General features: G+C 38.3%; 1 protein-coding gene across 2 annotated transcripts in view; it reads right to left on the bottom strand.

Moving 5' to 3' along the window:
* EPRS1 (glutamyl-prolyl-tRNA synthetase 1) overlaps positions 1 to 15,911 on the bottom strand; it is a 72,837-nt gene that overhangs the window by 11,555 nt on the left and 45,371 nt on the right. For both annotated transcript variants that reach the window (XM_004699905.2, XM_045297939.1), the window contains 10 exons: positions 15,603 to 15,865; positions 14,573 to 14,624; positions 13,750 to 13,959; positions 13,345 to 13,417; positions 11,139 to 11,218; positions 10,801 to 10,902; positions 6,691 to 6,846; positions 5,599 to 5,796; positions 4,869 to 5,042; positions 2,371 to 2,531 (listed from right to left, as the gene is read on the bottom strand). In XM_004699905.2, the coding sequence (XP_004699962.1) occupies positions 2,371 to 2,531; positions 4,869 to 5,042; positions 5,599 to 5,796; positions 6,691 to 6,846; positions 10,801 to 10,902; positions 11,139 to 11,218; positions 13,345 to 13,417; positions 13,750 to 13,959; positions 14,573 to 14,624; positions 15,603 to 15,865 (1,469 nt within the window). The remainder of the gene's footprint in view (positions 1 to 2,370; positions 2,532 to 4,868; positions 5,043 to 5,598; positions 5,797 to 6,690; positions 6,847 to 10,800; positions 10,903 to 11,138; positions 11,219 to 13,344; positions 13,418 to 13,749; positions 13,960 to 14,572; positions 14,625 to 15,602; positions 15,866 to 15,911) is intronic.

Consider the following 15,911-nt stretch of genomic DNA (forward strand, 5'->3'; position numbering starts at 1 on the left):
ATGTGCTTTACACAATTGATGTATGTATGGATTGTGGTAAGAGTTGTATAAGCCCCTAATAAAACGATTAAAAATAAAAAACAAAAAAACTCAGAGGTAGCAACAAAGCCAAAATTAAAATGAGTTTATTCCTTCCAAGGAGGCCTAATGTGAGTTGTTACCCGCTGTGGAGTCAGACCCTGAACGGAATGAAATGCTGTCCGGTCCTCCACCAGCCCATGACTGGCTAGGAACAACCATTGTGATCAAAAGGTTTTCAAGAGTTGATTCTTGGGAGTTGATTGTCAAGCCTCTCTCCATATCATAACACAGACACCTCCACTGACATACAAACAGTAGCTGTGCTTGAGGTGCACTGTCTAGGCACTGAACCCAAATCTCCCACATGAAAGGAGAGAAGCTTATCATTAACCTAACATGAGTTAGGCAGGAGTTGTTGTTAGGACCCATTGTGTCAGCTTCAACTCATAGCTCCCGTTATGTACAACGAGCACTGTCTGGTCCTGCACCATCCTCACAATTGTTCCTATGTTTGAGCCCCTTGTTGCAATCACTGCACCAATTCACCATGTCAAGGGTCTCCCTCTTTTCACTGCTGCTCTAGGCAAGAGTGTTAAATGAATAAAGAAGATGCAGGCATGTCCCTCCCCAAAGTGAACTTCAATTCAGTCTCTACACAGGTAGGCAAGAAAAACAGTTCCAAACCAACCACTAATATGTGATCCTAAAGACTACTCTCTACTGATGAGTACAGTACTCCCATAGCCCAATGGCCTTTTCAACTCTGGCTGCAGATTATGATCACCCGGGCAACTGATAGAATTAGAGCTGCCAGGTACTTTCTAGGCCAATTAAATCAGTGTTTCTTGAGAGGAGCCCAAACAAAACTCACTGTCATTAAGTCAATTCTGGCCCACAGCAACCCTCCAAGACAGAGAAGAAATGCCCTTATGTGTTTCCAAGGCTCCCATATCTTAATGGAAACCGAAACCCTCATGTCTGTACTGCAGATTGTCTGGTGGGTTTGAACCATCAATCTTGTAGCCCAAGGAGTAGACCACTATGCTACCAGAGCTCCTGAGAGGAGCTTGAGGAACTGATCTTTTTTTAAGCTTCCCCAATGCAGCTAATGTGTACTCTGTGGGTAAAAATCAATGCCTTAATCCTCCATATGTATATGTCATGAGAGCCCAGATCTAAAATGAACACAAAATTATACACAGGACAGCCTGCTTAGTAGGGAGATGGAAGCAATTAGAAAAAAACCATAATACAAGTATGTGTTGCTTAACAACTAAGATATATTCTGTGAAACAGGATGTTACGTGATTTAGATGTTGGGAAACACCGGGTTAAAAACGCATGGGAGCCTGCTTCCAGTTGGCCTTGCTCCTGCTGGTGCAGCCATAGGAACAGATGTGACTGAGAGAGGAGAGAGGAAGCGTGAGGAAAGGGAGTGGAGAGGGAGGGAGAGAGCATGTCTAGTCCAGCCTGTTTCTCCCACCTGAGCCGCAGGAACTGCCAGGATCCCACAGGCCCTCCAGCTGCCTGCCTTCCAGCTCTCTGGACAAAGCCTGGGACCTTATAAGCGGAGTCATGCCCTCTGTTTCACCTGCCTGCATCCCCTGTGGTCCCATGCTACAAACGTCCGGGCTTACTATGCAAAACTTTTGACAGCTTTTACTTCCAGGCACATAAGTGAAAGCAATGAGTGGCTATGGCCACAAATACACTTGTTAAGAAAGCTTCATTCATAGCATGCATAGGCTAGAAACAGCCCAAAGTTTTACTAACAGAAAATATAGTCACAAACAGTGGCACATTCATACACTAGAATATTAATCAATATTTTGAAAAATCGATCAGGAAACAGTTTACTGAACCAGAAGCTCTGCACATAAGAGAATCTCTGAAGGACAGTAAACGGGATTCACGAGGCACGTAGACAAAAGGTACTCCAACACAATGGCAAGGTTGCTGTTCTAAGAACAGAGGTGCAGCATGAAATGTTGTACATTAATGTTAGAAATGTTCTTTGTATCAGAATTTACTATTAATGAAAACAAAGTCAACAGATTGATTAAAAAAAAGTCTGGGCCTGTGTGTCTTTAAAACCTTAGGGAAAAATAATACACAAAGAAAGAGCTGCTTTTCTTTCAAAACAAAAGCCATGTAGTGGAATGTTGCCCAAATAGATATTAAGTGATGCATACCTGTACAAACCAAAACCTGAGAGGCTAATTAAGTACTATGGGAATTCAGCAAGGGAAGAATTTCTACCAGTGGGTCAATCAAAGAACCCCTACGTATAGATTTCAATGGCTGAGTAGAATTTGAAGACAAAAGACAGAGCAATTCTAAGAAACCAACCTTGTGTAGAGGTTCACTTGGATGTCTTCCAAAATGGCTTGAAGTTTAGTCTCAGCCTCATTTTCAGTGACTGTCAGCTTTTCTCCAGTGTCTCGTCTGACAGCTACAAACTGACAACTCTTTATATCGCGTGGCCCAACTTCAAGTCTAATTGGAACACCCTATGAAACAAACCCCCACCAATTGAAATAACACTGCTTATCTTCAATGACTTACTTCAAAATAGATTTTATGGCTTTAGCAACTTTACATCTTAAAAATCTAAAAATCACATGCATAACCAAATTTTTTAAAAAGTACTTTTTCTGCGACATTACAAAAAGTTATAAACACAGACTCATAGTGACTTCGTATGACAGAATAGACCTGCCCCTGCTGGTTTCAAAGCTGTAATTCTGTGTGGGAGCCGAAAGCCTGCTCTTTCTCCCTCAGAGCAGCTGGAGGGTTTGAACCAGACCTTGCAGTCAGCAGCTCAAGAAGTAAACCCATTACACCACCTGGGCTCCTACCTGTATCTTTAAGAAGGCATAAATATAATGAGGAAAAACATCTGAGAGAAGGAAGCTCTTACTGGGAAAACATGAAAGTAATTGTCTCAACTCACTGTCATTCAGTTGATACTGACTCATAGTGACCCTACAGCACAGTATATAACCGTCCCTGTGACTTTCGGAAACTGTGACTCTTTACAGAAAGAGAAAGTCCAGTCTTTCCCAAGGAGCCATTGGCGGTTTCAAACTGCCCAGCCCTTGTGGTCAGCAGTCCAATGAATCACCCCAGGGCTCCGCAGTCATTATCTTGAATCAGCATTCCCAGTTTTCCTCACCGTAGCACACACAGACAACCACACCTGTAGGGAACACTGGAGTACACAGAGAAGGCTTCATGAGGCTACAGCCACTCTAACCCCCCAAGGAGACTGGAGCCTTGGCACATCCATGGCTCGATGTGTGTTCATGATTCAATAGTGTGCTCTGTTTGGAAGCTCTAACTCTGGATCTTCCCTCATTCGCCTGCATCAGAATCATCCGGAGGGCTTGGTAAAGTACAATTACTGGTCTCTGCCTCCAAATGGAACCGAAATGTTATTAAAACCTACGATTATTTGTTCTCTTCACTAGCTCCTGAAACTCTCTTTCTCACTGTTCCGTAATTTTAGGAATAAAGTTTCACACTTGGGTGCATTTTTTAATCTCCCTTGAGGAAGGTGGACAAGAAAGTTGCAGCAGACCCAGGTCGTACAAAGAGTATCCCCCACTCCACACCACCTCCATGGTATAGGCTCACTGGGGAACTAAAATAAAGTGACATTGAAAAGACTAATTAGTTGTAGGTGGAGAGTGGAATAAAAAAAAAAAAAAGGAAAGGAGGAAACATGTGAAGACAGATGACTATTTTCTTATTATTCCAGCTAGTGGTAAGCAAAACATTATTCCTTTCACATTTGCTAAGCCAAACAAGTATACACTGATTAGTTTACCAACAGGTTGTTCTACATTAAAAAACAAACAAACAAAAAAAACAGCCCTGCAATTTCGGGGAAATCACAGAGAAAACATTCATCTTTAAAGCCTTCATTGGAGGTAGGGCAGGGTATAAAGGAAAACATGGATTACATAAAAGGGAAGCAAGAACAATCCACTTGAAGTCTTCAGCATGGAAGATTCACTTCAGAATTTACAACCAATAGAGTGGTACATATTAGTGACTTCGGGAATCTTGGCTGTATTAATGCTGAATACTTTCAATATTGTTGACTCTCACAACTCAAAAGCTTGGCACTACAATCTCTCCCCATCTCTTCATCTTATTTCCTGGACTGCAAATTGACTCTTGACTCCTAATTTCTAGATCAATGAGTCCTTGTTTCATTGTAAGAAAAAAAACTGACAACCCAGAAGTCTGAAAAACAGAACTGTGATAGTTCATCTATTAATGAAAATGTGTAACCCAAAAAAACATATTAAAAGCATTAAACAAGAATTGAAACTGGTATGTACAAAAAAATCAACAATCTGACGTAAAACAATAAGAAAACAAGATGTGAAAAACAGTGCAAGGAATTAAGCTATTGCAGCTTTATTGATATTCTGTAAGAGTAAGAGCTAAGTGATAGCCACACACTATTTTGAAAGCTTGACTGCTTAAATGTTTCTATAAATTCTTGACATAAATATTTTAGTGCACGAGGCTCATCAATCATAAACCAGAACATCCTTATTCTAACATAATATAAACAAACTTCCACTAAGCTACTTTAAACAGCAAATAGGTAAGTTTGGGTGTTTTAAATTTACCAAATATGTAAAGATTACAAAATTATAGGTAATAGAAATTTTTAAGTGAAGGGGGGGGGAATCTCACTCTATCAATATAGGGAACAATAATGAATGGAAAAGCCTCAACTCGTAAAAAAAGCACATAGAGTTAAATTTTAAAAATCTAAATGCAAATGGGGGTGGGTGGGAGTAAATGATACAACTGAGGAATGAATATACCTTAAGTTCCCAGTGATTGAATTTCCAACCTGGTGAATAGTTGTCTCGCAAATCAGTTCTAACACGAATATTAACACTGAGTAATCGTTTTTGATAGTCATTGCATTTTGCAATCAGGGCTTCTCTGTCTTCTTCAGAAAGTGCATTCGTAATGCCACAAGGAATAATCACCACCTAGAACAAAGAATGGTGTCTCAAATTTATATAACGAATCAGTACAGATTTATTATTACGTAATATTCAATAGTTAAAAGCCTTTTTGTGACTATAAAACTTAACACACGAATCCATTTGTGTGATTCCTAGCCTAAATGTCTCGGTGAATTGCTGTCAGGTCAATTCTGACCTGTGGTGAAGGAAGCATGAAGCGTGTAACTGTTCCATGGGGTTTTCAAGGGTGCATCCATTTGGAAAGAGACCACCAGGCACCTCTGTGTGGGTTGGACAATTTGGCTAGTAGTCAAGTATTTAACTGTTTGCTTCACCAATCTATATATATTTAAAGTCTACTGGTTATCTACCTAATATCTGTCCATGGTAAATGCATTTTCATTCTCGTTTAACATATCGTGAACCATATCAAAAAGAGTTTTCAAAATAAGTTTTTCTCTGTGAAATAGATCTAAATGGCATTGACGCTATTACATTCTTTTAGCAAATATGGCATGCATTTTTATAAAAGGGAATGTAAGTAGAACTGTCTTCCTTATAAACAGAGATGTTTCCTTACCTGAACACAGGCTACACGGGGTGGCAATACCAAACCCATGTTGTCTCCATGAACCATGGTCAAAACACCAATAGTTCGAGTTGTCAGGCCCCAAGAGTTTTGATAGGCAAATTGTTTCTCTCCCGGTGTCCTTGGATCTTCAAAGATGATTTCAAACATCTTGGAAAAATTCTGCCCTAAGTGATGTGATGTTGCTCCCTGAAATGGAGAAATATTAGCTTTATCTTTAATAATCTATTTAATAATCTTTGAAGAGAATGAGTAACATGTACTAAAAAGTACTACGCCTTTTAATTTTCCTGTTGTTCAAATAGGAAATGCGTTTTTAAAATATAAGTGTAATGTAACAAAGACACTGTTTATGTGTACAATTGCACTGATTCTGATTCAAAGTGACCTCACATGACCGAAAAGAATTGCTCCACCTGGGTTATAATCCTTACATCAATAAATCACCAGGCCTTCTCTCCCATGGGAAGGCTGGTCGTTTCCCTGTGGTTAGCAGTTTGCATTTATAACCACTGTGTCACCAGGGCCCAAAGGACTAAGATTGGCCAAAAAAATACTATAGAATACCTTGTTCTAGGCAGTACTTCTCATATGAGTTACTTAACTACAAGAGTTTTAAAAAGAGCTTGGAAGTGGCCAGCTAAGGCAGAACTGATCCCTGGAACAACAGAGGACGGAGAGTCCACAACAGGAGAAGGGTGAAGAATGTATAGCTAGTTGCTTCAATGAACAGCTGCCTCCTTGCTCAGGAGACCATTTTTGATCAAAGATTCCAAAGAAGAATTCTGATCAAAAGAGAGGAAATGCATTAACAAAATTTCAAATTATTATGGACTTCAGTCTTTCCAGACCCCTGGAGGGTAGATGAATCCCCGAAAAGATTGCCCTGAGAGAATCTTTAAAGCAAACAATCTTTAGATTAGATGTGCTAATCTAATCTGGAATAGATCTGCTTTATATTATCATATGGTCCCAGAAAACATGTGAAATGGTTATTATTAAAATTATTTTTCTGACAGAAGAAACGATCGAGTTTGCCTATAGGCTGTGCCATCAATAGACCCCCATGCAGCAGCTGGATACCTGTATAGCTCTTCCACTAGCAGATATGAATGCTTCTATGGTAGTTGTATAGTCTCCACCTGCAAATTTTTCCTTTTCAGTCTTTCTTCCTTTGACAACAGGAATTGCTAGGAGTTCTTCATACACCTGGGCATACAAGTCAAGTATCTGCAAGACCTGCAATCATATTTAAGTGCAAATGTGTTCAGATTTAAGGGATATTTATTAACTCTATAAAACCACAGAATTTAAAACTGTATCGGACCAGTCTGTAAGATGCTGTGGATGACAGTGGAAGCCCCAAATCCACTCTCAACCCTAAATGGATTGAGTCTCCGGTGAATTTGCACTGACGATGGTCTAGGAATAGAACAGCCAGACAAAGAGCATTTGGCAAGTGGATCTTAAGAGCTGTAGTTAGGTTGAAGGGTAACACCTGGTCTTTAGATCCCTCTTTTGACCTATTTGGAAATTATTCTAGTTTTTCAACATTCTGTTTTATTTTCGAGTGAGGTTCTTCTGTCTTATTTGGTCATTGTTGTTGGGTCCTTTTTTGTACTTTGTCTTTGTCTTGTATGTTTTCCTGTGTGGCAGTCAGGATGGGTACATCTACGAAGATAGTAACTGGATTAATAATTACGTGGGGGCATGGAAGGAGAGATTGGAGGAGATGGGAAGTCAATAGCAATGGGTTCATGAAGGAAGAAAATGTTACAAAGATGGTAGGGATGATTGTACAACTCAATATGACTGAACTATTGACTTGTGTGATACGTTAACTATAGTTCAGTAAAGCTATTTAAACAATTTATACTGGAAAAACCACCTCATGCGTAAAAATCCTTTCTATAGAGAGATTACAGTAGCCAGTTTGTATTTGTCAAGGAAAATTGTTGCCAACAGAATTCTGTTATGGAAAAATATATGTTGTTAAATTCTAACCTCTATGCCTATGGATATCCCAGTTGGGAATGGGCTCTTTGTCATGTTAATGAGGCTTTAAATGGGGTGTGTCTGAATCAATCTTTTTTGAGACATAAAAGAAATTAAATATGCAAGCAAAGGAAAGATGGGGTAACATAAGAGCCACGGCACATGGAGATCTAAAAGGATCCAGGCAAAGTGGCTGCATTTGTTGTCCTCCAAGAAAAGAAAGGAATCACCCCTGCAGCAGCTGAAGTCAAGAGGATGTTGGAAGGATACCAGGAAGCAGGGCCTTCTTGGTTTAAAAGGGTAACGGTGAGGCTGTAAACTCCGAAGTTTCAAGCAGACAGATCGTCATCTGCTTGGTTCCAGAGTATGGAGTTGCTGGTGGTATGAGGCCACCACTCAAAGCTGGTCTGTGTGCTGGAAACAGGCCAGCCATGTCCAAGGGGCAGAAGAATGAGGCCTGTTGGGGCTGTGATCACTAAGCAGATGGACTAGGAGGATGGGGCAGCCGAAGCCACAAGAGCAGAGCTGCTATCTCAGTATGCCTGGAAGACAGAGGTTAAGGCCAGGGTCCAGTGACATCCACTCAGAACCCCGAGGACATGGTCATCATGCAGAGTTTGGAGGGCAGGGCTATTGCCCAGATGGCTTCATGTAAGATATTAGTTTCCAGTCTTGAGAGCTAATGTAATTTGTTCTGCTGGGTTTTGGAACTGCTTGGTGCCTACAATCCTTCCTTGCCTTCCAATTGATTCCATTTTTAATGAAAATATACACTTTGTACCCATTACAAGGTATTTTAGAAACAAATAACTGGTAGTCTAGATTTCAGAGGTTCACAGATGAAGATCAATTTTGGTTCTGGATAGAATTTTTAAAGAAATGTTTACAAATTCAGAATACGAATGAGCAAATAATGCTAATAAAAAAATAAATGGTAAAAAATAAAAAATTTTTTAAAAGGTAATCAAGTTGAAAATATTTTTAAAAGAATAATTCATTTCACCCATAGGATTATCATTTCTTCCAGACATTAATGGACAAAAGTACTTCTATGTACAACTTTTTTTATCTTATCATTTTTATTATCATAAAGCTCAATTATTTCCTGTTTTTTCTTTCTTTTTCTTTAAATCATTTTATTGAGGGCTCATACAACTCTTATCACAATCCATATATACATCCATCATGTCAAGCACATTTGTACATTTGTTGCCATCATCATTCTCAAAACATTTTCTTTCTACTTGAACCCTTGGTATCAGCTCATTTTCCCCTCCCTTCCTGCTGCCCCCTTCTGTGCACAAATTTAAACAATATTCCCTTTCATTTAGTAATGAAATCTTAATAAAGGTTCTTAGAGTTAAACATATTTAAATTATTTTTATTTTAATAAATTCTCAATAGATAACAAAATAACATACCAAGAAATGGTCTTTTAATATTCCTTTGATACCAGATCAAATTTCAACTTTAAATGGAAGAGAAGGAGACCCGGGATAAACAAAACAATACTCAAAACAAACTCGGAAGCCTCCCTATTCCAGATCTCACTTTTTACACAGCTGCAGCAGTCAAAAAACAGCCAAATCGGGACCAACTAGAGATACATAGACCAATGGAAGAGAACAGAGAATCCAGAAATAAATCCATCCACCTACAGACAACTGATTTGCTACAATGGATGACATACATTAATGGAGAAGAGATGGGTCTCTTCAAGAACTGGTGCTGGCAAAATTAGATTTCCATTTGCATAAGAATGAATCAGGATCTATACCCCATTCTACAAATAGGAATGAATTCAGATGGACTAAAAGACCTGAATGTAAACTCTAGAATTATAAAGATCGACGATGAAAAACAGGGACAATCAAGGGGCCTAAAGCATGATATAAGCTTACTATCAAAGATAATGCATACACAGCAGAAGACAGAGTAACTGGTGCCTTCTTAAAAAGAAACAAAACTTATGTGTGTCACAAAATCTCATCAAAAGAGTAGAGAGGACCCACAGAATGGAATTTTTTGGCAGTGACATAGCAGACAAGAGAATAATCTTTAAAGTCTATAGAAAATTTCTACACCACAAAAAAAGAACTAACCCAACATAAAAATGTAAAGAGGACACTAACAGTTTACAAAGAAGACATCCAGGTGCCAAAAAACATGAAAAAAATGCTCACAATCCCTAACCATCTCAGAGACACATATAAAAGCCATGTTATCACCTCACCCCACAATTGTTAGCTATCATTACCTTCCCCTACCTTTTCACCCAGACCCATCAAGAAAAATGCAGGTTGTTTGTTGGGAATAACAAAGAAAATAATTCACCACACTGCAGTAGCAAAGTTCAAAAATGAGAAAAGAACAAATGCTGGAGTGGGTATGGGGAGATTGGAACCCACATACACCGCTGGTGGAACTATTTATTAAACAGTTTAAGCACCGTATGGTGCTTCTTAAAACAATTGGGAACAGAAATACCTTGATCACAATAGTGCTACTAGACATATATCCTACACAAAAATAAAGAGCACAGCGCAAATATACGTGCATCATGTTCATTACTGCAGTATAAACAGCAGCAAGAAGACAGAAACAACTTAAATGTCCATTGGTAGAAGAATGGATAAGCAAACTTTGGTATGTACCCACAATGGAATACCATGTATCATTAAAGAACATATTTATGAAACTGTGAAACACCTCATGGCATGGTTGGATTTGACAGCCTTATGCTGACTGAAGTAGGTCAAACACAAAAAGGCAAATGTTATATGACTACTGTTATTTTTTTTTTTAAAGCAAGTAAAGGTTTTCATACCAAAAAAATAAACTCTGGTGGTTACACCAAGGGTGGGAGGGGAATGGCGCGAAGGGGAAGCAATAGGCGAGAGGGTAGGCGGGTGTTAACGTTGGTGAAGAAAGAAAAAGATAATACACTATGAGAAGGAGATGAGGAAACCAAGACGGTGGGGAAAAACAAGCAAGCTACTCAGGGTTTCATAAGGGGTTTAAGTTATTGAATACAAAAATGATGATATGATAATGGGAATCCCTCCTAAGTCACAAAAGTTGGAGACGTGACTGCTTACAAAGTAATTTGACAGCACCTACATTACTTATAGCTGAAATATAAAGTGCAGTCTAGACAAAGCAACAGGGCATAATCACTGTTGAAACAGCTGTTTGTACCTCTTTTGCTGCTTCCTCAAAGGTAGCAAAAGCACTGTGGCCTTCCTGCCAAAGGAATTCACGAGTACGGAGGAAAGGCTGGGGATGCTTGAACTCCCAACGCTGCAAGAGATAAGGAGAGTTTATACATTGAGTGCGTTTCCATTTTCACTAGCAACTTTTAAGTGGTGAGCAATTGGAAATTTCTCATTCAAACTCAAAATATTTCAAATACTTAAAAAAAAGCATTTATACTCTCAATCCTTTGAAATATGAAAATAAGTTAACATTAAGTATGTATGTGACTGTTAAAAAGAGAAGGAAATAATGACAAGAATGCAGAAAGGGGGTGTACCTACCACCACATTGCACCACTGATTGAGTCTGATGGGCAGGTCTCTGTGTGACTGCACCCATTTTGCATATGCAGGATACATGACTGGAAAGACATCGAAATAGAGGCAGAATTAGTCACGGGAGGCTTTATTTCTTCTTGAAGGATGGCAAAAGCGAAACCTTAAAGCATTTGTTATGGCAATGGAATGACATTACTACCCATTTCATTGAATATATTACTCAAAATAAAACTATCTAAACCACATGTGGGATCCCCTTCATGAGATTTGCATTTAAGATTTAATTAGAGTTTTCATTTGGTTTTAAAAACACTAACCACAGATCCCCTAAAGTGCATGCAAGGCTCTGTGTTAAGTTCTTTGCATTCTTTATCTTGCTCAGTTCTCATTCAGTTCACAAAGCAGATATCATAATTTTGGTTTTTAAAATATGGGAGTGCTCAGGAATAGAAATGGGAGTAGCGTTATCAGGAGGGTAGGGGGAAGGTAGGGAGAGGAGGGGGAACCAATCACAATAAATAACACATAACTACACACACTCCCCTCCAAGGGGGATGAACGCCACAAACCATGGGTGAAGGGAGATAGCAGTCTATGAAGATATGAAAACAATAATAATTTATAATTTATCTAGAGGTCACAAGGGTGGAAAGTGGGGAGGGAGGGGAAAAAAGAGGAGCTGGTACTAAGGGCTCAAATAGAAAGTGTTTAGAAAATAATGATGGCAACATATATACAAATATACTTGATACAATTGATGTATGAAATGTTATAAGAGCTGTAAGGGCTCCCAATAAAATGATTTTTAAATTAAAACAGAGGAAAAAAATATGAAAAAGGAGCTTAAACCAAGGACTCAAGTTTTGGAAATGACAATGGCAATATATGTACAAATATATATATATACACACACACACACACACACACATACATATCTATACATACATATATAAATATATGTTAAGTGTAGGCGAGTTAAATAAATGACTGACACCAACATAGTTAAATATTAGAAATAGAATTTAGATATCCAGGACAATGTCAATATATAATAGTGTCTCAGGAAACTTAAAAATTGAGCTTCAGAGATTTAAGAGGCATGAAACATTGAAATTTGAATACAGACATTGTGATTATTGGGTTATTTTACATATTATGATAAGATTAGCCTTTTGGTTAATATAATTTTTAATGCAAAGTACATTTAAAAAATATAATAAAAAAAGAAAAATCAGAGTATCTAATAAAGCATGGGGGTCAGAATCAATTATAATCACACTCCCAGATATAAATATAGGTAGCCCCCGATTTATAATGAGGTTCCATTTTGATGGCTCTATCGTGGAAATCAATTCTTACAAGAGTGGAACATCTCATTTTCCCTCTTACTTTTCATGATTATTGCCTTTTAGTAGAAAAATCTTTGTAAATCTTATCTTTGTTTGTCTTTAGGGGTTGTTGGCATGAAAAAGATCATTGGCAAATTACATTTGCAACACTGTATATTACTGACACATACTACCAAAGGGATGGTTTTATGCTGTAACTTCAATATGTCCTAAGTCAGGGGTTGCCTGTACAGCTAAAATATACAGTCATGTTGGAAGGCAATAACAAGTTCAAAGGTTCAGAACTCCCAACAGACCCTCCTACGGTAATTTAAGAGTGATTTTTAAGAAAATCATCGAAGCTCTCAGACTTCTTTATGCTGTCAGAGGGAGATAACAATAGTTTCCCTACCTTTGTCACAACATGGTTGTGAGAAAAACTGAGAACATGTAAATGAAAGCACCACGTCCCCTACTTAATAAAACCAAAAACACAACTACAGAAAATGGAAACGTATGATCACTAAAATGACTAGCCAACGCCATGTATAAACAGGGCATCCAAAAAATAGTGTTCTGCTATTTTAGGTAACCAATCCCATGAATAAGATTACTCAGAACATTCTGGAGGGGGGGAGGGGGATATGTAGCATAAAATGAACCATGCTAAAGTGTTAAAGGCAGACTTTATCTTAATAAGGAGCTTTGCAAAAGAAGTGAGAATAAAATTCTATAAAACTTGCGTATTCAACTTTTGCCACATTCATTAAACCTTGTATTATCAACAATGATTTCAAAAATCACAGCAAGAGCTGACAATTCTGCAAGCCATTTGACTATGTCTCAGTGAGCTTCTCTTACATCCCAAGGCTCAGTCTCACCTGTTTCACTAGTAGGACGAACAGCAATTGGTTCTGCCAACTCCGTTTTGCCAGATCTTGTAACCCAAGCAACCTAGTAAGATAAAATCATCTTTCACACATTTTCTTTTCAACAGCACTTTAGTGCACAGCACAAATGCAGAGCCCTTTTTCAATTTTCCCTCTAACAATAAGCACGTAAACAACTGCAGGGGTGGGCTGGGAGCAAACTAAGTACTTAAAAGAGGAAAGCCAGATAATTAGTTAACTTGTCTGCAAAGGCAGAAATATATTTATATATTTAAAATGGCTTTACATTTCTCTAAATTGGTTGTTAGACTTTCTTTCATCTTTTAAATTGTTATGCAAGTGTGAACCTAAATTTGGGTTCCGAGAGAAAACTGCAAAGACTGAAAGTAAACGCACCTCAGGGGCAAAGTCAGCGACGTGATTCTTCTCTTTCTCTAATGCACCTTGAGATACAAACATGGGGAAATAGCAGTTTTCAACACCAAGTTTCTTGATCTCGGCATCAAAAAAGTTCTTGATGGATTCCCAAATGGAATATGCCCACGGACGAAGAATATAGCAGCCACTTACGTCATAGTACTCAATCATTTCTGACTTTGTGATGACCTTTAACAAGGAAAAATATAGCCTTTAAAGCCGATGTTCAACAAAAAGTATGGTACAGGTGGCAATAGTATGATAATTCAACTTCAAATGTGAAGACTTCCTCTCTAGATACATCCTCTTAAGAGGGAAGGTCATAAGAGTACAGCAAACCTTTCAACACTGAGAAATCACAGAGCTATATATTCTGGTGTGTAGGGGGTGATGCACTGGGGTGCTAATCATTCTCACCTGTTCAAAGCACGAGCCGCTCTGAGGGAGAAAGACTGCTATCCTCAAAAACCCTACAGAGCAGTTCTACCCTGTCCCATTGGGTGGTTAGGAGTCGGTAGGTCTGCTGTTGGATACTCCCAAGAAGACTTGGATTCCAACCCTACTCCTGCTAAGTCCTCTACCTCAGAGTGAAAGAAAGACCAAGTGCTGACTATGTCATAGAGTTCCTTCCCAAGTCTTACTTGATGTGAACATCTTTTGCAAACTGTGTTAAGTGACTGCAGGATGTATTATTAACGGCATTACATTATTACTTTAATATTGCTCATGGACTTGAAAATTACCCTATCAATGGCCACGGAGAATTTTTTTAAATATAAAAATCAACTGAATGCATACTTACTTGAGAGTACCAATCTGCAAGATTTTCTTCTTTTTTTGCCTCAAGACCTAACCTGAAGATATTAAGAAAAGTATAAGTCTCTTCATTCCACATCTGTCATTAGGTGAATGAAAAGTAATTTCTAAAATAAAAAAAATTATTATTTTGCTTGAGTCACTTTTGTATTTCTCTTCTATATTCATTTCCTAGATAGTTTTTAATCCCTCCCTAGAAAGGGTCCATTATATAAGGTAGTGAGGTCTTGTCCCCCAGAACTTGGCAAATCAAGCATTACAGAAAGCTACAATTTTAATACAACCCTTCTTTTTTCAACGTCCTTTTAAAGATAATGCATTTTCAATAAAAAGAGGGTCACATTGTATTTTCCCACAAGCAAAAGAAGACTAATCTTTTGCCAACTTCAGTCCTGGTGAAATTATAGTTTTAAGGCCAGTAGTTTCACAGGAAACAAATAGTAATAAAAACTACCCACAAATCTCACTGCCAATGAGTTCACACCTACTCGGCAGCCCTAACGGACAGAACTGTGCCCATGGCTTTCCAAGATTGTAACTCTCTATAGGAGCAGAAAGCCTCATCTTTCTCCTTTACACAGGGGGCCTATGCAGGAGGCTGCTGTTATGTGTATAACTTAAAAATCTTCCAATTGTGTTAAACGGGTGGGGGCTAAGGGGTGGGGGGCGAGGGAGAAGGAACACATATATGTACTGTAAAAATCAAATGAAAATTACTCAACAGATAACAGAATAAACTAATAGCCATTAGTAACTCATTATGATGGTAGGGGACTGGACAGATGAGAAACAAGCAAGTGAGGAAGAGTTCACTGAACTTTTTATTTTCTGGGATTCTTAACCAAGCAAATGAATACATTACATACTTAGAAGATTAAACGAATTAAAAATTAGTACAACTTTGCTGCTGAAACTGCTTTAGCTTTGCTTTAATGTGATCGCCAAATAACTACATTTGTTTGATACCATGAATTCTTATTAAGTGTTTCTCTTCATTACAGATTAAGTTTTATTACCTGGTCTGTTTCTTTGGTCCTTGTCCTTCTCCTGGTCCACCCGATGACTGTCCACTTCCTTGATTTTTAGAAGAATCTTTCTTTTGACCATCATTTTGTTTCTGGGGTTTATTCTGCTTTTCAGATTTATTTTCTTTTTCTTTCTTCCTCTTATCTTTGTCCTCAGACCCGGTGGCAGAGACAGGTTTATACTCCACTCCTGTCAGAGACTTGTACTGTGCCTTCAGCTGAAGAAGCTCTTGTACAGCTCTATCTACTTGATCCTGAGTTTAACCCAAGAAGAGAAGACCAATGTAGCTCAAAGCACTG

The sequence above is a fragment of the Echinops telfairi genome, unplaced genomic scaffold, assembly GCF_000313985.2.
Source record: "Echinops telfairi isolate 266 unplaced genomic scaffold, ASM31398v2 ScPeMD7_7424;HRSCAF=8462, whole genome shotgun sequence".
Taxonomy (NCBI): Eukaryota; Metazoa; Chordata; class Mammalia; order Afrosoricida; family Tenrecidae; genus Echinops; species Echinops telfairi.